The sequence below is a fragment of the Chiloscyllium plagiosum genome, unplaced genomic scaffold (genome assembly GCF_037043375.1).
Source record: "Chiloscyllium plagiosum isolate Xiang-an unplaced genomic scaffold, Cpla_swu_hap1 HiC_scaffold_49, whole genome shotgun sequence".
Taxonomy (NCBI): Eukaryota; Metazoa; Chordata; class Chondrichthyes; order Orectolobiformes; family Hemiscylliidae; genus Chiloscyllium; species Chiloscyllium plagiosum.
Genome location: NW_028270187.1, coordinates 5949876 through 5975530, shown reverse-complemented (window position 1 = coordinate 5975530; position 25655 = coordinate 5949876). Strand labels below are relative to the sequence as shown.

General features: G+C 43.2%; 2 protein-coding genes across 2 annotated transcripts; both read right to left on the bottom strand.

Moving 5' to 3' along the window:
- Positions 1–6493: 6493 nt before the first annotated feature.
- Positions 6494–7014, bottom strand: LOC122546361 (histone H2A-like). Its single transcript, XM_043685097.2, has one exon. It carries the CDS (start codon positions 7006–7008, stop codon positions 6619–6621), a length of 390 nt encoding a protein of 129 aa, XP_043541032.2. The 5' UTR covers positions 7009–7014; the 3' UTR covers positions 6494–6618.
- Positions 7015–7151: 137 nt separating this feature from the next.
- On the bottom strand, positions 7152–8776 carry LOC122547888 (histone H2B type 1-O-like). Its single transcript, XM_087984911.1, has one exon. It carries the CDS (start codon positions 8705–8707, stop codon positions 8252–8254), a length of 456 nt encoding a protein of 151 aa, XP_087841037.1. The 5' UTR covers positions 8708–8776; the 3' UTR covers positions 7152–8251.
- Between the last annotated feature and the right edge of the window lie 16879 nt (positions 8777–25655).

Below are 25655 nucleotides of genomic sequence, written 5' to 3'. Positions count from 1 at the left end.
GTGTTGGGCAGGGGGAGATAAGGGACAGAATAGTTAAGGGACAGAATAGTGACAGGGATTGTCTCTGTTCTCTGCAGTTGGCAGCAGGAGGCCAGATGGCATCAGTATCTTTCTGGCACAAGATTCAGGAATCCATGAGCTCAGTGCTTGAAAAATGGAAAAGGGAGGTTCCTGTGGTATCGTCCAACAATGTCAGGAGGAGGTATCCTCTGCTGAGGGCACATGAGAAGTTAGGAGCTGAAAAGACAAAGCAGAGCCTCAAAGCTCTGGGCGGCACGGTGGCTCAGCGGTTATCACTGCTGCCTGACAGTGCCAGGGACCTGAGTTTGATTCCACCCTGAGGCACCTGTCTGTGTGCACTTTGGCATGTTCTATCCACTGTGTCTGCACAGGTTACCTCTGGGTGCTCTGGTTTCCTCCCACAGTTCAAAGATGTGCAGTGTAGGGTGGATTGGCTGTGTTGAAGTGCCCAGGGATGAGCAGAGTTAGGGTGGATTTGCCATAGGAAATTGCAGGGCTGGAGGGTAAGCATTTAGGGTATTGATGGGATGCTGTTCAGAAGGTGGCTGTGAATTGGATGGGCCAAATGGCCTGCATAGATTATATGATGCTATATTGAGAAATGATTGCCCCACGTCTGCTGTGGGAGGAGTGGATACCAGTTCATGGGACACTGACACCAGTCCTGGGGAAGATGCAATTTGTGCTGTCTCTTCCCCCACCCTCTGTCCATTCTCTCTCTCTCCTTACACTCTGTACCCCCCAATTCTTTGCCCACATTCTCTCTCTCTGCTGCCCATTTTCTTCCCCTACCATCTGTCTTCCCAGTCTTTCTCTTTGCCCCCCTCCTGTGTCCTCCTGTCCATTTTCTCTCTCTTCCCCCCACCCTTTGCCCTCCCCTATTCTCTCTCTCCTCACACTCTGCAAACACCAATTCTCTCTGCCCGTCATTCTCTTTCCCACCACCAGTCTTTCTTTTCCCCACCACCCTCTGTCCCCCCAGTGTTTCTCTTCCCCACCACCCTCTGTTCCCCCCAGGTTTCTCTTCCCCACCACCCTCTGTCCCCCAAGTCTTTCTCTCCCACCCCCCAACCTCCACCTCCGTCCATTCCCTCTCCCTTATCCCATAACTGTCGTCTCCCCTTTCTCATGCCTCAAGGCTTCTTTTATTGGTGCATCAAGCCCTTCTAAGAAAAGAGAGAGAGAGAGAGAGAGAGAGAAAGAGCGAGAGGAAGGTAATGACTCTACCTGGGAGACAGGGGTGCATGAGAGGTTGCTGATACTTCAAACTGAGAAAATCTAAGATATCTTCAGAAACATTTCTAAAGTCTGAAAGCGTGTTCAATTATTTTGGAAAGCTGCAGACATCTTTCTGAAACTTGCTTTGAAATATGCCCTTAGGCCACACAGTTGAGGACAGGCTGGAAGGGGTGAATGGTCTATTCTTAGTCTTGTGAAAGTGGTTCTTGATATGTTGAAACAGTGTCAGAGGGTTGAGGAGAATGGAAACCAACATTTCGTTCCGTGCCGATCAGCTTTCTTAAATTAATTTAGTCCCATTTGCCTACATTTGGCCCGTATCCCTCTCAACCGTTCTTATTCATATATCCATCCAGATGCCTTTTAAATGTTGAAAGCCTCCACCAATTCTACTGGCAGCTCAGTCCAAAAACGTACCACCCTCTGTGTGAAAACGTCACCCCTTAGGTTCCTTTTAATTTTTTTCCCCTTTCACTCTCAACCAATGCCCCTCCAGTTTTGGACCTCCTCTACCCTGGGGAAAAAGACGTACAAAAGTTAAACAGGCAGATAATATGCAAAGGAATAAAATATTGACTCTCTGTAGGGGGGTTGGATTTTGGGTTCAGCCATTTTTTTTCTGCTATTGGCATTTGGACATTTAAAAACTGTCGATAACACCAGCGTCTTCAATCGCATATTGTGCATATTCACCGATGTCAGTGAAATCCGACGCATGCTCCTCATTCTCCACTGAAACATCAAGCGACCTTCCCTCCATGGACCAATGGAGTATCAGAAAGAGTCTAATCCTCCTGCCAATCAGAGATAACCTGTAGTGCATGAATGCAGAAGTTCACCAGGAGCCGCAGAACACTGGTACGTGGGACTAATTTGGTCTGAGACAATAGTCAGCATGGACACGTTGGACTGAAAGGTCTGTTTCTGTGCTGAGTGACTCTAACTGAAGCATCGATTCTTTGTTGTTCAAAAATCAGATGAATACAGCTTTGAATATATTCAATGACGTCCTAACTACAGGAAGACATCCCCACTTCTGAACTCAATTCCTCTTGTTAATATACCACTTGTCTTGCTTTTGTTTGCTCCACTTGTCCTTGCTGCTCCTCTCTGTCAATTAAGATTGAGGCTCACACCGGACTGCAACTTCCTTCCTTTGTGCAAACACCTGTGAATACCGCATTCTCTTTTCTCAACCCCTTTTTTCCATTTCTTTTTATCATTCTGGGATTCAATTGTTAACTTGCAGGAACTGAAAGGAAAGGAAATCCAGGTAGGGGACAGACTCTAGGGAAGTTGGACCAGGTCTGTGTCTCAATTGGCAAACACATGGCAATTGCAATTTTACAATGTGAAGTTATAGCCTTTGCTGCGGGAAAAAAAGGGTAGAAATTAGCTGCATTGTTTAAATGATAATACATTTGGATGTGGAGAAAATGAGGACTGCAGGTCAAAGTCAAAAAGTGTAGTTCTGGAAAAGCACTGAAGGTCAGGCAGGATCTGAGGAGCAAGAGAGTTGACGTTTTGGGCATGAGCACTTCATCAGGAATGATGAAAAAGGCTGTAAAAAAGGCTGTAAAAAGGTTAAAAGTTGTACAACACCAGGTTATAGTCGAACGGGTTTAATTGGAAGCACACTGGCCTTCGTAGACCCATCCAAATGCCTGTTAAATGCTGCAATTGTACCAGCCTCCATAACTTCCTCTGGCAGCTCATTCCATACACTTACCACTCTCTGTATGAAAACGTTGCCCCTTTGGTCCCTTTTATATATTTCCCCTCTCACCCTAAACCTATGCCCTCTAGTTCTGGACTCTCCGACCCCAGGAAAGAGGCTTTGACTATTTACCCTATCCATGCCCCTCATGATTTTGTGAACCTCTATAAGATCACCTCTCAGCCTCCGACTCTCCAGGGAAAACAGCCCCAGCCTGTTCAGCCTCTGCGTATAGCTCAAATCCTCCAACCCTGGCAACTTCTTGTAAATCTTTTCTGAACCCTTTCAATTTTCACAACATTTTTTCGATAGGAAGGGGACCAGACTTGCACACAATATTCCAACAGTGCCCGAACCAATGTCCTGTACAACTGCAACATGACCTCAAAACTCCTGTACTCAATATTCTGACCAATAAAGGAAAACATATCAAACGCCTTCTTCACTGTCCTTTCCACCTGCAACTCCATTTTCAAGGAGCTATGAACCTGCATTCCAAGGTCTCTTTGTTCAGCAACACTCCCTAGGACCTTACCATGAAGTGTATAAGTCCTGCTAACATTTGCTTTCCCAAAATGCAGCACCTCACATTTATCTGAATTAAATTCCATCTGCCAACCACTTCTCAGCAATTGTGTGGAGACGCAGAAAATGGAGGTGATACTAAATTAGTATTTTGCATCGGTATTTAGTGTGGAAAAGGTAGGGAATTGGTTTGGTGACATCTTGCAAAATGTCTATATTACAGAGGAGGAAGTGCTGGATGTCTTGTAATGGGTAAAGGTGGATAAATGTCCAGGACCTGATCAGGTGTACCCTAGAACTCGGTGGGAAGCCAGAGAAATGATTGCTGGGGTCTCTTACTGAGAAATTTGTATCATCTATAGTCACAGGTGACGTGCCAGAAGACTGGAGGTTGGCTCACGTGGTACCACTGTTTAACAAGGGTGGTAAGGACAAGCCAGTGTCCTATAGGCCAGTGAGCCTGATGTTGGTGGTAGGCAAGTTGTTGGAGGAAATCCTGAGAGACAGGATGGACATGTACTTGGGAAGGCAAGGACTGATTAGGGATAGTCAACGTGGCTTTGTGCATGGGAAATCATGTCTCACAAACTTGATTGAGTTTTTTGAGGAAGTAACAAAGAGGATTGATGAGGGCAGAGCAGTAGTATGGACTTCAGTAAGGTGTTCAACAAGGTTCCCCATGGGAGAATGATTAGCGAAGTTGGATATCACTGAATACAGGGAGAACGAGCCATTTGAATAAAGAACTGGCTCAAAGACAGAAGACAGAGGGTGATGGTGGAAGGTTGTTTTTCAGACTGGAGGCTTGTGACCAGTGGAGTGCCACAAGGATATGTGCTGGGTCCTCTACTTTTTGTCATTTACATAAATAATTTGGATGCGAGCATAAGAGGTACAGTAAGTGAGTTTGCAGATGAAAATAAAATTGGAGGTGTCGTGAGCAGCGAAGAAGTTTACCCTCAGATTACAAACAGGATCTTGAACATTTCCCATCAACCACCATCCTCTGTTGTCTTTCAGCTAGCCAATTTCTGATTGAAACCATTAAATTGCCCTAAATCCTATGCCTCCGCAGTGGCTACCTTAGCAAACGCCTTATCAAAAGCCACATACACATCCCCTCATCCACCCGTATGGTCACCTTCTCAAGGTTTGTGAGGCACAACTTACCTTCACAAAACCGTGTTGACTATCCCTAACCAACATATTCCTTTCAAGATAATTAAAAGTCCTATCTCTTCTAGCCTTTACCAACACTTTGCTGACAACCAAACTAAGGGTCACTGGTCTGTAATTACCAGGGTGGTGTCTACTCTACTCTCCTTCTTGAACAAGGGAACACCATTTGCTATCTCCAGTCTTCTGGTGCTATTATTGTAGACAATGATGACAAAGATCAAAGTCAAACTCTCGGCAATCTCCTCCGTGGCTTCCAAGAGAATCCTACGATAAATCCCATCTGGCTCAAGGCATTTATGTATTTTCACACTTTTCAAAATTTCTAGTACCTCCTCCTTATGAAACTGGATCCCAACTCGTCTTGCAAATGTTTCTCAGCATTCTCCTTGACAAAATTGTCATTTTCCAGTGTGAATACTGACGAAAAAATGATTATTTAGCGTTTCCCTTATTTCCTCTGACTCCACACACAACTCCTACTACTGTTCTTGATTGGCCCTAAACTGACTAGTGATTCTTTTATCCCTTATATGCCTGTACAAGTCTTTAGGGCTTTCCCTGATCCTACCCACCAACAACTTCTCAGGCCCCCTCCTCACTCATCTTAGCTCTCTTTTTAGTTCTTTCCTCGTTACCTTGTAACACTCAATTGCCTGAACTGAGCCTTCACTTCTCATCGAACATAAGCTGCCTTCTTCCTCTTGACAAGCAGTTCAACTTCCTTAGTAAACCAAGGTTGATGGACTCGACAATTTCATCCCTGCCTGACAGTTACATACTTATCAAGGGCACAGAGTAGCTGTTCCTTGAAGAAGCTCCACATTTCTAATGTGCCTATCCCTTGCAGTTTCCTTCCCCATGCTATGCATACTAAATCTTGTCTAATCACATTGTAAGTGGCTTCCCCCCAGCTGTAGCTCTTGCCCTCTGGTGTATACGTATTCCATCGCTAAACATAACCGAAGTGTGATCATTACCAAAGTGCTCAGCTACTTCCAAATCTAACACCTGGCCAGGTTCATGACCCAGTACCAAATCCAATGTGGTTTTGTCCCCTGTTGACCTGTCTACATACTGTGGCAGAAGACCCTTTTGCACACAATGGACAAAAACTAACCCATCTAAAGTACTTGAACGATAGTATTCCCAGTCAATATTTGGGAAATTGAAGTCCTCCATAACAACTACTGTCACTCTTGCTGTTATTGAGAATCATCTTTACTATCCTTTCCTTTAAATCTCTGAAACTAATGAGAGGCCTATAGATAACTCCCAGTGTGACCTCTCCATTCCTGTTTCTAATCCCAACGCATACTACCCACCCCCATCTCTTTTGCCAATTTCTTTGATCTTACTGAAACATCTAAATCACGGATTCTGGATTAGTGGTGCTGGAAGAGCACAGCAGTTCAGGCAGCACCCAAGGAGCAGCGAAATCGACATTTCGGGCAAAAGCCCTTCATCAGGAATAAAGGTAGAGAGCCTGAAGCGTGGAGAGATAAGCAAGAGGGGGGTGGGGAGAAAGTAGCATGGAGTACAATAGGTGAGTGGGGGAGGGGATGAAGGTGATAGGTTAGGGAGGAGAGGGTGGAGTGGGTAGGTGGAAAAGAAGATAGGCAGGTAGGACAAGTCATGGGGACAGTGTCTAAATTACGGAACCTTACGATCTTACATTCTACAAGCACGTGATGAAAACTAGTGCATACAAATAAACCTGGTTTTTAATTTTATACACCCCAGTCCAACATCAGTATCTCCAAACCACAAGTATTCAACAACAAGGCAATAGTAATTGACCGATCTCAGGTTCAAAGTTCAAGCTTATCCACGTTAAAAGTAAAATAAACCTGACAGAGATGACAGTGTAGCTCCTTTTACAGATGCTGTGAGTGGCTCTTAAAAGAGCCTTTGGGTTGTCAGATTCAAGAATACTCTCTTCACTTTTTAGCAGATCCAGCAGCGGCGGATTTCTTGGGCAGCAGCACGGCCTGGATATTAGGCAGCACCCCGCCCTGAGCGATGGTCACCCCTCCCAGCAGCTTGTTGAGCTCCTCGTCGTTGCGCACGGCCAGCTGCAGGTGCCTGGGGATGATGCGGGTCTTCTTGTTGTCCCGGGCCGCGTTGCCGGCCAGCTCCAGGATCTCAGCCGTCAGATACTCCAGCACCGCAGCCAGATAGACCGGCGCTCCGGCACCCACACGCTCAGCATAGTTACCCTTTCTCAGGAGCCTGTGAACACGGCCCACCGGGAACTGCAGGCCAGCCCGGGACGACCGAGACTTCGCCTTGGAGCGAGCTTTCCCACTGCCCTTTCCTCTTCCAGACATTTTCACCACCACTTTCAGAGAGAATGCTGCACTCCGCCCACATTGCGGCCTCTTATACCTTCGGGAGGAATGGTGGGGCGGCCGTTTCTGATTGGTCCCATTGTCCAGCCCGTCCTAATGTTGTTCCAATTCCCAATCAGATATCTGCCTCATTCCCGAATCCGGAGGGGGCACGGGGTGGAGGGCGGAAAGTACTGGCGCTAAATTATCAACCGCTTTTCTCCAATTTGAAATGCCCGCCAATTTACAAACAAAGGAGTGTGTTTTATATTGAAAAATGAAGTACAAAAACGGAGGAAGTTTTTATAAAATAGTCGTGTCTTAATTTACTTTTAGTTTAAAAATGTATATTTCACTCGATCTGTCTCTCCCTCATTTGCCGACCGGTATCCGTCCATTTCTGATCTTGAGTGGGTAATTTTCTAAGCCTTAAGAAGCTGAAACGATACAAGCCAAACACTGCAGTCCGCACTTGACTTCTCACTTCACATTTCAATAACACCCCGGCATGCTGATACAGCAGCACACAACATTCTTCCGGCTCAGTGTCGATTACGAACACGGTGTTTAGACGATATTTTAAAGCTGTCCTCCCTTATTGCTCTCGCTCTCAGATTCAGCAAAATCATCACATTTCAATCCGGCAGCTGTTTTGGTGTTCTCTCGGTTCCCTTTGAAAACCTCTCACTGACAGCAGAAAGTTTTTGTATTTTGAAAAATCAGATTATACCCGCGCATTGCAAATATTTTTTAAAAATCAGATGGTAAAATGCATGCGATGAAAGATGTGGACAAGTATGTATTGTTTGCCAAGTTAAAAATCACATAACACCAGGTTATAGTCTAACAGGCTGATTTGGAAGCACTAGCTTTCGGAGCGCTACTCCTTCATTAGGTGGTTGTTTGCAAGGTGTGAAAATAAGTATTGACATTCTACCAGGGCTTTTACCAACGTTAAATAAACAAGATAAAAAATGACTCACTGACGTTTAATCGGCCCACTCTCCACAGACAGAGAAGAGGCTGTTTCTGCTATCTTCCCCCCGCCATATCTCATTAGTTTGCAAAGCTCTTATATAAACAAATATAGCACTAGAAATAAAATTATCTTGTGACGAATCATATGTAAACTAAAACTAACCAAACTTAAAAAAAAGGATTCAGCTCTCACTGGGAAGTTGCAGGTGGCTCTTAAAAGAGCCTTTGGGTTGTGGATGTGTTTGTCTCAGTACAATGCGGTCCTTCACTTGGAGCTGGTGTACTTGGTCACCGCCTTTGTACCCTCCGACACGGCGTGCTTGGCCAGCTCCCCGGGCAGCAGCAGCCGCACGGCGGTCTGGATCTCCCGGGAGCTGATGGTGCTGCGCTTGTTGTAATGGGCCAGGCGGGAAGCCTCCCCCGCGATGCGCTCGAAAATATCGTTGACGAACGAGTTCATGATGCTCATGGCCTTGGAGGAGATGCCGGTGTCGGGGTGAACCTGTTTCATCACTTTGTAGATATAGATGGAGTAACTTTCTTTCCTGGAACGCTTCCTCTTCTTGCCGCCCTTCGCTGGCGCCTTCTTGATGATTTTCTTCGCGCCCTTCTTGGAGGCTTGCTGTGCTTTCTTCTCATCAGCCATAGCGCCGCTCACTCTCAGACACAGAATAAGGGAAAGCGGGCTCGGAGCTCCCTTTTTATAGCCTGACGACGTCATCAATGCTAATGAGGGATGGGGGAAAGCCTGGTTTCTGATTGGGTAGTTTACAAGGAATCGTTCCCACACACTCAGTCTCTGTGATTGGGTAAAGTGGGATCCAATGTGGATCTGTCAGAATCTGCAACGAAATGTGCAGTGGATGGTGATTCTGTTCCTGTCAGTCTGACTGAGCGAGATTTGTTTCATGTCTGTGACACAGAAAGTGACTGTGGTATTGGCTCAGTTTCCTTTTGTTCCTTGTTGTGATGATGTGGGAGTGGAAGGGTGTGTTTCTAGTTCCGCATGTCTGTTTCTGGTCCTCTGTCTGCGCTGGAATTAACACAGCTTCCCGCCATTCTCAGTGGTTAGCACTGCTGCCTCACCCGCCAGGGACCCTGCTTCGATTCCAGTTTTGGGCGACTGACTGTGTGGAATTTGCACATTCTCCCCGTGTCTGAGTGGGTTTCCTCCGGGTGCTCAGTTTTTCTCTCACAATTCAAAGACGTGCAGGGAGGTGATTGGCCATGCTAACTGCCCGTAATGTTCCGGGATGTGTCGGTTGGGTGCATCAATCAGGGGTAAATGCAGAATAATGGGGAATGGGTCTGGGTAGATTATTCTTCGGAGGATCAGTGTGGACTTGTTGGGCCGAAGTGCCTAATTCTACACTGTAGGGATTCTAAGAATGTGACTGTTTTCTAGGTTTGGAGTTGATGGAGTTGGAGAGAGATGAAAGAAAGTCCCTATTTAAAACTTTTCTTGAGTCACGGGTTGAAAGTCTCTGTCTTTACTGTGGGATTAATATATTTCTGAGAACTTGATTGCGAACTGTGGGCCCAGAGACCGATCTGTAACTGTGTGCTTTGCAAGTAACTACAGTGTATCAGAACCACGTTGCTGCAGTTTTTATTTAAGAGTATTGAACTTTCACTCAGGGATTGAGAACATTTCTCAGTCTCATACGAATGCCTGTTAACCAGCAACCGTTAGCATGTTATATATGTGTCTCTTTAACTTTGTATCTATCGAATCCTTATTTAGACATTTGGCATGAATTCAACACCTGTCCATTGAGGCTCTGGTCCTCTGTGTAACAGTCAATTAGTGTTACTTCAAGACAGGTTTATTCTGTATCCACCAAACACTGATGGAAGCGGTAACACTTTACACCATTTGCCTGCCACTTGGAAATGTTCCTCCAATCCGTGTCTATCAATTTCTGGGAGATAAAGCATTTTTGTTTACCCTATTTCACAGTCTTTACATGTCAGTATGTTACTGGACCGTAACTCAAACCTTCTGAAGTGTAATCTGTTGTTTTTACTCTGGAGGTGTCAGTCATTGACATAAGAATGTTTCTCATTTAGTATCTACAATTTTGAGTGTGACCAAACACCACTTTGGACAGTCTCAGGCAGGGCTCCTTCCCCTCCACACCCATATCCTTTGAATATCAGCTTCTGCGCATTGACAGTAAGTTTGTATTTATAACTGCAGCATTTGGTAAGGGACAATATCTTGTACATTGCAGAAACTGGCAATAACAATGTTACTGCTGATGTCACACTGTTCATGTCAGTTTCTCACCAGTGGATAGCTGCATTGTATCCTAACAATTCATTGTTTTGCATCTGACTCCGTATTTCATTCTGTAACTGCCAGTTTGTTGTTTCTAATCTTGTTTTTACTCAGTTCCTGTCAATCACTGGCATGTGAGACAGCAAATATCTCAATATTTCTAACGTTCAGATCAAATGATTTTTTTTACTCCATCCCTGTTATGTCACAATTGAATCTGTCAGTATGTGATCTGCGAGCACACAGTAAGTTAGAGATAAAGTGAAAGCTGAGTGATGCCTTCCATTTGTCAAGCAATTGCAGGGTATATACACTAGTTATTAATTTCTTTCAGGCTTGTGCCAGTTTAAATGTCTCAACGCAGAAGGCAATAAGAAAAATGAGAAGTCAGTGACATTTTTATCAGCTCTGAGAATATGAGTGTTATCAAAATGTTTTTCTAAAGAATATGAGAACTTTGTTTTAAATCTATACCTGTCAGTTTCTCCAATGTGAATGTTTGAGTGCAGTTTTCAATCTGTACCTGACAGTTTCAACTAAATGAATGGATGAGTGCATTTGAAAGTACCTTTCAGTGTGTGTGCTGTGAGTAAATGAGTATACTTATAATATTTGGCTCTGTTTAACATGACACTTGCCAGAAACTGCAGGAGCAGTTTTTACTTCAAGTCTCTGTTGCTCAACATGAATAAGATTTTATCTATTGCCATCCATGTCAGGGTAACATGGTGGCACACTGGTGCAGGGACCCAGTTTCAATTCCAGCCTTGGCTCATTGTGCAAATTGCACACAGACATGTTCCCCATGTCTGCATTGGTTTTGATACGACATGGGGTAAACCCCTTTGCTAATTTAAAACCAGCAACACTGAAAAGATTTATCCCATGCAGTAATCTGTGAAAATGTGACAGGCCTAGAACCAATTAAAATAAAGATTAACAGCTTTATTTATTAAAATATAACAGAGAGTGATTAACTAACAAGTATTTACAACTCCTTCCTCTAACCTATCTTCTATAATACTCGTCCGAGAGAAGTCCTGATAAAGATTTACAAAACAAAACAGTTTATCTCAAAACCAGGCAGCTTTTGGTACTTTTCTGTATTCGGGTTGTCTTTTGTTCTTCTTGAAGATTGTGCTTCACAGGTCACTGATCGATAAAGTACCTTTCAGAGAGCTAATTTTCAGGGAGTCTTTTTACATGCTTGGTGGCTTGGCAATTCGCCTCCTAACTGTTCAATTTTACCCAGTCTTATACCTCCAGAGCTTCACATGTATCATTGGCTTTTAAGATTGTTAATATACTCAATTCAGACTGGATTGGAATTTGATATTTTCGGGATTCAAACATTTGGTTGAATTCAAATGTTTTTGTCTCCAGGCAAACAGCTACTTGGGTTCTTTGACTAAATGTTACTTTGTCTTTTTTCGGAACACTTGGTGATGTCCGATAGTTCTACTGGCTGATAACTTTCTTAAAGGTACAGTACACCTACATCTTCATAACAGTTCCCTCTTGGTGCTCTAGTTTCCTTTCACAGTCCAAACATGTGCAAGTTAGCTGGATTAGTCATTGTAAATTGCCCTGCAATATTCAGCAATGCTCAGACTAGGTGGGTTAACTATGGTAAAGATGTGGTTATGGGGGTAGGGTGGGGTCTATATCTGGGTGGGATGTGCTTTGGCGAGTTGTTGCAGGCCGATGGGCTGAATGACCTCTATCTATACTGGAGAAATTCTATGTACTGTAAATGAAAATGAGACTTTTTAGACTATTGTCAGTCTCTCACACTCTAAAGCAGTTTGGATAATTTCCACAACTTTTATTCGATGGTAAGTTCTGTGAGTGCAGAACTCATCTTGTTTCTTCCATTTACTTATACGGTTTGTGTATTTGGGAAGTATTCTCTACCTGTCAGTCTGTGCTATTCAATAGGCCTGTGAATACAGCTTATTGTCCTTCAAAACTCTGCTCAGATGTGACAGACTGTGAACAGATGAGAGCCATATTGACTAGTGAGGAACTTGGAAACTAACATTTAATTAGGAGAAAGTGAGGACTGCAGGTGCTGAAGACCAGAGTTGAAAAATGTGATGCTGGAAAAACACATCAGGCCAGGCAGCATCCGAGGAGCAGGAGAATCGACGTTTCAGGCATAAGCCCTTCTTCAGGATTCCTAAAGGGCTTATGCCCGAAACGTCGATTCTCCTGCTCCTCGGATGCTGCCTGGCCTGATGTGTTTTTCCAGCATCACATTTTTCAACTAACATTTAATGTTGACTACGCGTGCTGTTGTGTACATGCATTGATATTTAGATTAGATTAGATAACCTACAGTGTGGAAACAGGCCCTTCAGCCCAACAGGTCCACACCGACCCTCCGAAGAGTAACCCACCCAAACATCGTTTCCCTCTGAACTATGCACCTAATTGACAACTTAAGCATGGCCAATTCACCTGACCTGCACATCTTTGGACTGTGGGAGGAAACCGGAGCACCCGGAGGAAACCCACGCAGACACAGGGAGAATGTGCAAACTCCACACAGATAGTCACCCGAAGTTGCAATCGAACCCGGGACTCTGATGCTGTGAGGCAACAGTGCTAACTACTGAGCCACTGTGTCAAAGATTTTTGAAAGAAACAGTTGTTATGATACAGGAAGGATGCCCACACTCGATTAATCCTGCTTCAATCTTCCTGCATTGTGTTACTGAGCAGTTTAAATGTTTGCTGTCAAGTGAACAGCCGGTTAGCAAAGGAGAGAGTTTTCAGTTCATGTTTCCTGAAGTGAATGGGAAAGATCTTATTTTCTTTGACTGTATCTGTAGGATTCACAGACAAGTGAAACCTGAATACAATGTGCTGGTTCTGTGCTGTTCTTTAGAGTCAAGGAGGTAAAAGCAATGGACTTTTGCAACTCTGATAGTGCGGAGTCTAACTGGGAATAATCAAGGTGTGGCCATCAGAGAGTCACACAGTTTTACAGCACAGAAACAGATCCTTTGGTCCAAGCTGTTGTTGCTGACCAGAGATCCTGATATGACCTAGTCCCATTTAAATTAAGATCTCACGACACCAGGTTATAGTACAACAGGTTTATGTGGGAGCACCAGCTTTCAGAGCGATGAAGGAGCAGTGCACTGAAAGCTAGTGCTTTCAAATAAACCTGTTGTCTGAGAAACTGGTGTTGTGTGATTTGTAACATTGTCCACCCCAGTGCAATGCTGGCACCTGAACACCATGGCTAGTCCCATTCGCCAGCACTTGGTGCATATCCCTCTAAACTGTTCCTATTCTTGTACATATCCAGGTGCCTATAAAAGGTTGTAATTGTACCTACCATCTCCACTTCCTCTGGTAGCTCATTCCACACAAGCACCACCCTCTATGTGATAAACTAACCCCTTTTTAAATCCTTTCTCCTCAAATTAAACCTGTGCCCTCTATTTTTGCACGCACTCATACTCGGAAAAAGACCTTGGCTATCACCCTATCATGTCTATCATGATTTTCACAACCTGTACAAAGGTCACACCTCATTCTCCGACTGTCCAGGGAACAAAGCAACAGCCTGTTCAGCCTTTCGCTATAACTCAAAACCCCCAGTCCTGGCAATGAAGCATACTGATGAGAGTAGAGCAGATGATGTGGTTTACATGCACTTCAGTCAGGCCTTTGTCGGAGCATAACCCCCAACCGGGGATGAAAGACTCAGCAGGCAGGCAGTATTCAGGCAAGTGGTAGGAGGTTAGTGCAGGCAGACGGCCTCCGAGAGGACAAAAGACTGTCCTCCGAGACTGGCCTCAGAACAGAGGTCTATGACACACTCTGATTTTACAATAAAAAGCAATATTTTTAATAAACTTTCTGATAACAATCACATACAACTTTATTACGATGTTCCTCTCTCTTACTTTGCATATCCTATTCAATGAGATACCTAATCAATGATGGGCATTTCTATGGACTGCCCCAGGATCCCCTGACCTCTCAGAGTTTAGCGGACATTGTAATCTCTTGGCTTTGTGATCTTTCTATGCATCCTATTCATTCTTATTCCAAAGTTATGTGCGATACACCTTCAGGTTTCTCTCAGGCTAGCTTGTCTCTCAGGACAGTTTGAATGCTGTTATTCATTGTATTCCATTTTATCAAGTTCAATTACTCCTCTGATATAATTAGGACAGTGGGGAATATATGAAGAAAAAACAAAGGACAGTTTGTTTTGACTTACTTGCCATAGACTTGTAATTTTAAGTTTTATTATAAAAAGCTAGTTACAAAGTGTGAAGTAATTTATTTGCCCCAACTGTTAGCACTTTGTGATTAATGGGCTGTGAGCAATCTATTGTGATCGGGGCATAAGAGAAGTCATTACCTAAAGTAACTAACCTTCACTTCCAGGTTTAAATGCTTCTTTTCCCCTTTATGCTTTAGTATTATGCACCTATTTTTCATGCTGGAAACTATCGAGATGATGCTACGTCTCTTTACGAGAACCTAATTCTTAATATTCCAACTTATTTCAAGAAACTACATACTTTAAGATACCTTTAGCTGTTTTGGGCATTAATGGGCTGCAACTAGCACCTGGTGTCTGTTCAGTAACTGGGACAATTACCCTTTCATTTAATGTGGCTGGAGTTACTCATTTACCGGACCTTCGGTCTGCTTGTCAGAACTGTTTCAAATTGGAACAGGCTGGGTCCTTGGAGTGGCTTCATCAATGGTATCATTTTACCTTATTGTGTGAGTGGGCTGTAAAGCTTAGATTCTGCCTGCCATTCTGTTTCACAACCTGCTGTTTAATTCTACTTTACACTTACATACCAGTTTGTGTTAACAGACATGGGCTACTCTATCTGGCCTGGTACAGGCCACCCCGACAGCCTTTGACAAAGTCCCATATAAAAGACTGGTCCAAGATTGGCACTTGGAGTCTTAAGCAAACTGGATCTGAAATGAGCTTGCAGACAGGATGCAAACTATGATGGTGGAAGGTTGTGTTTGTGATTGGAAGCCTGTGACCAGTGGTGTATCACAGAGATCAGTGCTGGGACCCTTGCTGCTTGTTATGTACATATTAACAATTGGATGTGAATGTATAATTAGTATGCCTGCAGATGACTTTTTCATGTGGAAGTATTAAATGTTTCAGTGCAGTCTTGGTGTGCAAAGGGCCTGTTCTGTGCTGTATTGTTCTTTGCTCTATGACATGAAAGTTGGTGGTGTTGTTGACAGTGAGGGGGATGGTCTCAGGCTACAGTATGAGGACTTTGGGCACTGCAATGACAGATGGAATTTAATCCTGATAAATGTGAGGTAATGTATTTTGGGAAGTCTAATAAGGGAAAGAATTACACAATGAAGGATTGGTCCCGAGGGAATACTGAGGAACAAAGGTACCTTGGTGTACAAGTCTATAGATCACAGAAGTGGTCAGCACAGGCAGACAGGCTGCTGAAGGCGGCATACAGAATGCTTCCCGGAGCTGTCAAATATAAGAGCAAGGAAGTCTTATTCCACATTTATAAAACAGATCAAATACTGTGTGCAGTTCTGATTGCCACACAATTAGAACGATGGGATTGACTGGAGAGGATGCAGTGGGTTAGAAAGTCTCTGTTAAAAGGGGAGACCGTATGAGCTGGGTTTGGTTTGCTTGGAGCAGAGGACATTGAGGGAGGATCTGACTGAGATATACTAAATTATGCAAGATGCAGACAGAGTAGATTGTGAGAATCTTTCTCCCGTTAGTAGATGTGCCTAAGACCAGAGGGTAAAAGTTGAAGTTGTGGAGAAAGCAGTTTAGAGGATATCTGAGAAAAATATTTTGACCTAGCTGGTGGGTAAAGTTTGTAATATGCTGCCTGAGAGTGTGATGGAATACTCTCACAGCATTTAAGCAGCATTAGGATATGACCTAATGAAACCAGGGCATAGTCAGCTCTTGGCCAAGTGCAGATAAATAGGATGAATGCAGTTTTTGGTGTTTGTTGGACATCATGGACATGGTAGGCTGAAGGGTCTGTTTCTATGCTGTATGACTCTATATCGCTATAACATCCTTGTAACTCTTTTCTGCAGCATCTAAAGTTTAACAACATCCTTCCTGGAGAAGGGTGATGAGCGTTGTATGCAATCTCATAAAAATGGCATCACTTAATGTCCTGTACAGCCACCAGATGACATCCCAACTCCTACACGAAATGTTCTGACGAATGAAGGAAAGCTTGCCAAACGCTTTCTTCACCGTCCTGTCTACCTGTGGCTCTACTTTCAAGAAAATCTCCCAGGTGCAAGGGTTCAAGCTGCAACCCTCGGTCTCTTTGTTCAGCAACACTTGCCAAGGCCCCACCATTAAGTGTATAAGTTCTGCCCTGGTTTGTCTTAATCAAAATCTAACACCTCACATGTATCTAAATGTATCTGTATCTGTCACTTCTTGGCCCACTGACCTACATGATCAAGGTCAGAATGAGTATTTTTTTTGTCAGTGCACAGTGATATAATTACTTGAAGACTGTTGAAGTAAAGGTAGGTGTTAATTACCCTGCACTGTATTGTGATGGTACTCACCATCATTGGGACACTTGTGTGGCTCTACAGAGAGGAGGAGGAAGTAATGATTTTCTCTCATGCAGTGGTGGAAATTGGAAGAACCAAACTAAATTTTTTGAAGAATGAAACTTTTGAATTCTTCTCGTAAAAAGCAAAATGAGCAGCTTTAGTAATCTGCGTTATCTTGTGGGGAGTTACCAAGACATAGTCACACCTTAAGTACAAGTAAAATGGCCAATGGGTTACAGTCGGGGGACAGAAAGGGAATCAGCAGACAGTGCAGGGAGCCCCTGTGGCCATTCCCCTTAAGAACAAATATACTGTTTTGGATACTGTTGATGGGCTGGGGGGGGGGGTGGGGGGGGAAGAGAACTTATCAGTGGGTCTCTGGCACAGAGTCTGTCCCCGTTGCTTGGGGGGGGGGGTGGAAGAGTGCATTTGTCATTGGGTTCTCCATAGTTAGGAAGTTCTGTGGGAACAAGAGAGACTCATGGTTGGCGTGTTGCCTCCCAGGTGCAAGGGTTCAAGATGTCTCAGATCTTGGGTGGGAGGGGGAAGTGCAGAGAGAGAGAGAGAGAGAGAGAGAGGTTGAACACGTGATGAAAGGGATAGTGTGGGAGGGAGCATTTCGGATACCTGGATAATTGGGGAGGTGAGACTTCTACAAACATGGTGGTCTATACCTGAAGCAAAGTAGTACGAATATCCTGGGGGAAGTTTGCTAATGCTCCTCGGGAGGGTTTAAATGAATTCAGTAGGGGGATAGGAACCTAAATTGTGGTTACTGTGTCCAGGGGTTAAGCATAGTAAGGTCAGACATATCGCTTCAATGTTGCATGTGAGCACTGGCAAGCACGAAGGTGGTTTGAAGTGTGTCTACTTCAACATCAGGAGCATCCGGAATAAGGTGGTGAACTTGAAGCATGGGTTTGCCATTTTGGAGACATGGATCGAGCAGGGACAGGAATGGTTGTCATAGATTCTGGGATTTTTATATTTCCGTAAGAACAAAGAAGATAGTAGAAGAGGGGGAGGTGTGGCATTGTTAGTCAAGGACAGTATTATGGTGGCAGAAAGGATGTTTGAGGACTCATCTGGGCTGAGGTTAGAAACAGGAGAGGAAAGGTCACCCTGTTAGGAGTTTTCTATAGGCCTCAGAATAGTTCCAGAAATGTGGAGGAAAGGCTTGAAAGATGATTCTGGATAGGAGTGAGTGTAACAGGGTAGTTGTTATGGAGGACTTTAACTTTCAAAGTATTGAATGGAAATACTATAATTTGAGTACTTCAGATGGATCAGTTTTTTGTCCAATGTGTGCAAAACGGTTTCCTGACACAGTATGTAGACAGGCCACAATGGATTTTGGTACTGGGTAATGAACCCGGCCAGATGTTAGATTTGGAGGTAGGTGAGCACTTTGGTGAGAGTGACCACAATTCAGTTATGTTTACTTTAGTGAAGGAAAGGGATAGGTATGTACTGCAGGGCAAGATTTATAACTGGGGGAAAATTATGATGCAATTAGGTGAGATTTATGATGAATAGGATGGGAAAGGAAACTGCAGGGGATAGGCACAATTGAAATGTGGAGCTTATTCAAGGAACAGCTACTGCGTGTCCTTGATTACTATGTACCTGTCAGGCAGGGAGGAAGTGGATGAGTGAGGGAGCCGTGGTTTACTAAGGAAGTTGATCTCTTGTCAAGAGGAAGAAAGCTTATGTTACGATGAGATGTGAAGGCACAGTTAGGGCGCTCAGAGTTACAAGCTAGCCAGGAATGACCTAAAGAGAGAACTAAAAGGAGCCAGGAGGGGACAAGAGAAGTCTTTGGCAGACAGGATCAAAGAAAATCCTAAAGCTTTCTATAGCTATATCAGGAACAAAAGAATGACTAGAATTAGATTCGGGTCAATCATGGACAGGAGTGGGAAGTTGTGCATGGAGTCCTAGGAGATAGGAGAAGTGCAAAATGAATACTTTTTAAAATCGGTATTCACACTGGAAAAAGACAATGTTGTCGACGAGAATACTGAGTTACAGGCTACTAGACTAGATGGGAGATAGGTTCACAAGGAGGACATTTAGCAATTCTGGAAAGTGTGTAAATAGATAACCCCCTGGGCCAGATGGGATTTATTCTAGGATTCTCTGGGAAGCCAGGGAGTAGATTGCAGAGCCTTGGGCTTTGATCTTTATGTCGTCATAGTCTACAGGAATATTGCCAGAAGACCGGAAGATAGCAAATGTTGTCCGTTTGTTCAAGAAGGGGAATAGAGTCCACCCTGGTAATTACAGATCAGTGAGCCTTTCTTCGGTTGTGGATAAAATGTTGGAAAAGGCTAGAATAGACAGGATTTATAATCATCTCAATAGAAATAAGTTGATTAGGAATAGCCAATATGGTTTGTGAAGGGTCGGTCATGCCTCACAAACCTTATTGAGTTCTTTGAGAAGGTGACCAAACAGGTGGAAGAGGGTAAAGCAGTTGATGCAGTGTATATGGATTTCAGTAAAGTGTTTGATTAGATGTTTTCAGTAAGGTTCCCAACTGTAGGCTATTGCACAAAATATGGAGGCATGGGATTGAGGGTGATTTAGCGGTTTGGTTCAGAAATTGGTGAGCTGAAAGAAGACAGAGGGTGGTAGCTGATGGGAAATGTTCATTCCTGGAGTTCAGTTACTAGTGGTGTACCACAAGGATCTGTTTTGGGTGAGGGTGTAGAAAGATGGATTTGCAAATTTGTGGATGATACTAACGTCAGTGGAGTTGCGGACAATGCTGAAGGATGTTGCAGGTTACACAGGTACATAGATAAGCTGCAGAGTTGGGCTGAGAGGTGGCAAATGGAGTTTAATGTGGAAACGTTTGAGATGATTCACTTTGGAAGGAGTACTGGTCTAATGGTAATGTTCTTGGTAGTGTAGATGAGCAGAGAGATCTCTGTGTACATGTACATAGATCCTTGAAAGCTGCCACCCAGGTTGATAGGGTTGTTAAGAAGGCATACGGTGGTTAGCTTTTATTGGGAGAGGGATTGAATTTTGGAACCATGAGGTCATGCTGCAGCTCTACAAAACTCTGGTGTGGCCGCACTTGGAAAGTTGCATCCAGTTCTTGTCCCCACATCACAGTAAGGATGTGGAAGCTTTGGAAAGGGTTCATAGATGATTTACTGGGCCGTTGCCTGGTCTGGAGGGAATGCCTTATGAAGAAAGGTTGAGGGACATGAGGCTTCATTAGAGAGAAGAAGGTTGAGAAGTGACTTCACAGAGACACACAAAATAATCAGAGGGTTAGATAGTGTGGGCAGTGAGAGCCTTACTCCTCCGATGGTGATGGCTAGCACCAGTGGACATCACTTTAAATTGAGGGACGATAAATATAAGACAGATGTCAGAGGTAGTTTCTTTACTCAGAGTAGTAGAGGCATGGAACGTTCTGCCTGGAACTGTAGTAGACTCACCAATTGTATGGACATTTAAATGCAATAGTATACTGCACTGTCATGTTCTATGTTCTATTATCTCACTAAATCTTTCCTACTCCATTGTTTCAAATTACGATTATGTGATCACATTGAGTATTTGAGAAAAGGGTATTGAGTGTTCTTGTGTCTTATATCAGACTTCATAGGAATTTCATTGTAGAAAATGAAAGTTACTACGAAACAATGGCACAAGAAGCCTTTTTGATGAAGATAGAGTCATAAAGAAAATCTGTTCCTGCAAGTTGGAGAAATGGAGAATGATGTTGTGCTAAAGGTGGGAATGGCAGCTCCTCTGCCACCATGATACATTGATGGAAATGGGATGCTGTCTGAATGGGAGTAGAGTTGTTAGCTGGATGTTTCTGACTGCTGCAGACCACAATGACTCCATGTGAGAGTGATATTCATCTCGATTGGATCATTTCCTGTTGCCTGCAATACATATGGAACTCCTTAACTGTTAGTCCTGCTCTGCAGCCATTGTGTTTGTATTTTGAACTAATTCTGAATTAAGTCAGTTGCTGTGTGTGTGTATGTGTCTGATGTGTGTGCCTGCAGTAATTATTCTATATTGTCAGGAATAAAAACAGAAATTCCTGGAGAAGCTCAGTTCTGAATAACAGTTACTGGTCCGAAAACATTAACTCTGCTTTCTCTTCACACATGCTGCCAGACAGAGTTTTTTCCCAGCAATTTCTCCTTTTGTTTCCAGACTCTAGCATCCGTAGTTTTATTTGTCAGGCTTGGGGCACAATGGGTGTTTGGCATTCACATTATTTAATGGTCATGTCACTATTTGTGACAACTATTCATTAAAGGGTTAACTCTGCCTGCCCAAACACTAATAAACTTAATAACACTGTTGCATCCTGTACATTGGTGACTTTTGTCTGGTTTGCTTCTATCTCTGTATTTAACATCCATGTTATATATGCTTTTTGAAATGATGTTACGGTCTGATTTGCTTTTCCATCTTGACTTTAACTCTAAAAAAGTCACATTAAATGTAAATTTAATGCCTTAATGGGCATATATTTCAGATAACAATTCAGTCTAAACTTCTTGAAAAATGGTGTAAATGTCAATGGGCTTGACAATATTAGGTAAGAACTTCCAAAAGCTGATTAGTAACAGATGTTCACAGGTAAAGTGATGGCTGGAAAATGGGAAACCTTCAAAATGAGATAACGAGAGTCCAGTGACAGTCTGTTCCTGTTAGAGTGAACAGCAAGTCCGGAATGTTTAGGGAATGCTGGATAATGGAGAAATTGAGGTTTTGGTCTAGAGAAAGAAGGAAGCAAATGTCAGGTATAGATAGCAGAGATCGAGTGAGTCCTTAGAAGAGGAAAAGGCAGTAGGAGTATACTTAAGAGGGAAATTAGGATGGCAAAAAGGGGACATGAGTTAGCTTTGGCAAATATGGTTAAGGAGCATCCCAAGGGATTTTATGAACACATTTAAGGACAAAAGTGTAACGAGGGAGAGATTAGGGTCCCTCAAAGATCAGCAAGAAGGCCTTTGTGTGGAGCCACAGAAGATGGGGGAGATATTAAATGAGTATTTTGCTTCACTGTTTAATGTGGAGAAGCACATGGAGATTATAGAATGTGGGGAAATAGATGGTGCCATCCTAAATGATGTCTATATTACACAAAGTAGTCCTGGATGTCTTAAAATGCACAAAAGTGGATAAATCCCCAGGACCTGATCAGGCATACCCTAGAACTCTGTGGGAGGATACGGAAGTGATTGCTGTGTCCCTTGCCAAGATATTTTTTATCATTGATAGTTACAGGTGAGACGCAGGAAAACTAAAGTTTGGCTAACGTGGTGCCACTATTTAAGAAAGGTGGCAAGGAAAGGTCAGGGACCTTTAGGCTGGTAAGCCTGCCATCTGTGTTGGGCAAGATGGTGGAGGGAATCCTGAGGGACAGAATTTACATGCATTTTGAAAGGCAAGGACTGATTCTGGACAGTGAACATCGTTTTGTGCGTGGAAAACCATGACTCACGAACTCCATTGAGGTTTCGGAAGTAACAAAGAGGATTTCCACATGGAAGACTGGTTAGCAAGGTTAGATCTCATGGAATACTGGGAGAACGAGCCATTTTAGATACAGAACTGGCTCAAAGGTAAAAGACAGAGGACCTTAGTGGAGGGTTGTTTTGAGGGGAGAAAGTGAGGTCTGCAGATGCTGGAGATCAGAGCTGAAAATGTGTTGCTGGAAAAACGCAGCAGGTCAGGCAGCATCCAGGGAACAGGAGAATCGACGTTTCGGCCATCAGCCCTTCTTCGGGGTTTTTTAAGACTGGAGGCATTGGACCAGTGGAGTGAAACAAGGATCGGTGCTGGGTCCACTACTTTTCATCATTTTCATAAGTGATTTGGATGTGGGTAATGGAGGTAAGACACCAAAATTGGAAGTGTAGTGGACAGCGAAGAAGGTTACCTCAGATTACCAACAGGATTTGATCAGATGGGCCAATGGCTGAGGAGTGGCAGATGGAGTTTAATTCAGATAAATGCGAGGTGCTGTGTTTTGGGAAAGCAAATCTTAGTAGGACTGATACACTTAATGGTAAGGTCCTAGGGAGTGTTGTTGAACAAAGAGACTTCGGAGTGCACATGCATAGTTCCTTGAAAGTAGGGTCACAGCTAGATGGGATATTGAAGAAGGCGTTCGATATGCTTTTCTTTATTGGTCAGAGAATTGAGTACATGTTGCAGCTATACAGGACATTGGTTAGACCGCTGTTGGAATATTGCATACAATTCTGGTTTCCTTCCTATCAGAAGGATGTTGTGAAACTTCAAAGGGTTCATGAAGGATTTACATGGATATTGCCATGGTTGGAGGATTTGAGTTACAGGGAGAAGTTGAATAGGCTGGGGCTGTTTTCCCTGGAGATCAGAGACTGAGGGGTGACCTTGTAGAGGTTTATAAAATTATGAGGGACATGGATAGAATAAATAGACAAGTTATGTTCCCTGGGGTGGGGGAGTCCAGAAGTAGTGGCCATAGGTTTAGGATGAGATGGAAAATATATAAAAGAAACCTAAGTGGCAAGGTTTCCACATGTATGGTACATGTATGGAATGAGCTGCCAGAGGATGTGGTGGAGGCTAGTACAACTGCAACTTTTAAAAAGCGTCTGAATGCATATATGAACAGCAAGGGTTTGGAGGGATATGGGCCGAGTGCTGGCAGGTGGGACTAGTTTGGGTTGGGATATCTGGTTGGCTTGGATGATTTGGACCGAAGGGTCTGTTTCTGTGCAGTACATCTCTTTGACTCGAAGATTGATGAGGGTAGAGTAGTGTATGTGATCAATATGGACTTCAGTAAGATGTTTGACAAGTTTCCTCATTGTAGACTGGTTAGCAAAGTTAGATCACATGAAAATCAGGGGGGTGAACTAGCAATTTGGACACAGAATTCACTTGAACATGGAAGATAGAAGGTGGTTGTGGAGGGCTACCTTTCAGACTGGAGATTGTGATCAGCTGTGTGCCACAAGGATCGGTGCTGGGTTCACTGCTTTTCCTTATTTTTATAAATGATTTGAATGTGAACATAAAGGTTTGCAGATGACACAAAAATTGGCGATGTAGTGGACAGCAAAGAAGGTTCTCTCAGATTACAACAGGATCATGATCAGATGGGCCACTGGGCTGACCAGTGGCAGATGGAGTTTAATTCAGATAAGTTTGAGGCGCTTCACTTTGGAAAGGCACATCAAAGCAGGGGTTATACACTGAATGGTAAGGTCCCGGGGAGTATTGCTGAACAAAGAGACCATGGAGTGCACGTTCATAGTTCCTTGAAAGTGGAGTCGCCGGTCGATAGGATAATGAAGAAGAACGTTACAGCTGTGCAGGTAATTGGTTGAGCCACTTTTGGAATATTGTGTGCAATTCTGGTCTCCTTCCTATTGGATGGATGTTGTGAAACTTGAAACATTCAGAAAAGATTTACCTGATTGTTGCCAGGGTTGGAGTGTTTGAGTGAAAGGGAGAGGCTGAAGAGGCTGGGCCTGTTTGCCATGGAGTGTTGGAGGCTGAGAGGTGACCTTATAGAGGTTTATAAAATCAGGAGGGTCACTGTAATGGAAAAAAAAATGTAATTCCTCCATGATATTTGACTCTTGATTTGAAAATTTCTCTCTGGAAATTGAATCAATGTGTGTCTAATTCAATCTGCTCTGTAACTATGGAAAGAATGTTATTCAATCTGACTGTGGTAACATACCTGCTGTTTGTTAGAAGGAACTGATCACACTTGGCTTTGTACTAAGGACATATTACACTGTCTTGGTCCTTCAAGTAATTACCTGGAGGAAGACAGAAGAGACATCGTTTGTAAATCAACATTAAGTCAATGTAATAATTTAATAATCATTAGGCTGTTTTTCCTTCAAGACAACAATTCCAACAGGACCACAGGGCTGATTCTATTCTTGGCCTGACCTGCTTTTTGGTGACTGTATGAAGAAAATCTATACCAATTCACTGAGAACCAGATACCAACCAGCACCTCTACAAATGTGATAATTTAATGCAAGTGCGTTCCTGGATATGAAAGATTCCTTATTTATCCATAGCTGTCAGTTCCTGCTCAGTGAATGTGTGAGGACAATTATCAAGATGTACCTGTTAAATGCTGCTCTGTGAATATCTGAGTGCAATTATCAAACTGTAAATATGCATGTGAATGCAGTTATCAATCTATCCCTGTCACTCTCTGGTAAATATATTTACATTTTCTCATCACAGAGACAAACAGGGACAGACTGATAACTACACTCATACATTCACATAGAATAAATTTACACGGGCAGATTGATAACTGAACTTGTGTATCCACATAGAGGAAACTGCCAGGGACTGGTTCATAAGTACATTTCATACATTTTTAATAAATAGTATCAGTCCCGATGTGTTTCTCCGATGTGGATATGCGAGTTTAGTTATCTATATATACCTGTCTGTTTCTGCCCTGCAAATGTGCGTGTTTGCTTTACCAATCTATCCCTAACAGTTTCTGCTGTGTGTCTGACAGTATACCTGTCAGTTTCAGCTATGAGAATGCGAGTTTCGATATTAGTCTCTACCTGTCAGTTTCTGCTGTATGAATATGAAATGCAGTCATCAATTTGTACCCATCAGTTTATTCTGTGAGAATGTGGATATTCATCTCTAACTGTTAGTTTAAGCTGTATCAATATGGGAGAGCAATTATCAAACAGTATCTGTCAGGTTTTGCTATTTGACACCAGAGTGTCATTGTAAATCTGTTTCTACTATGTCGATATGACAATGTAAATACCAATCT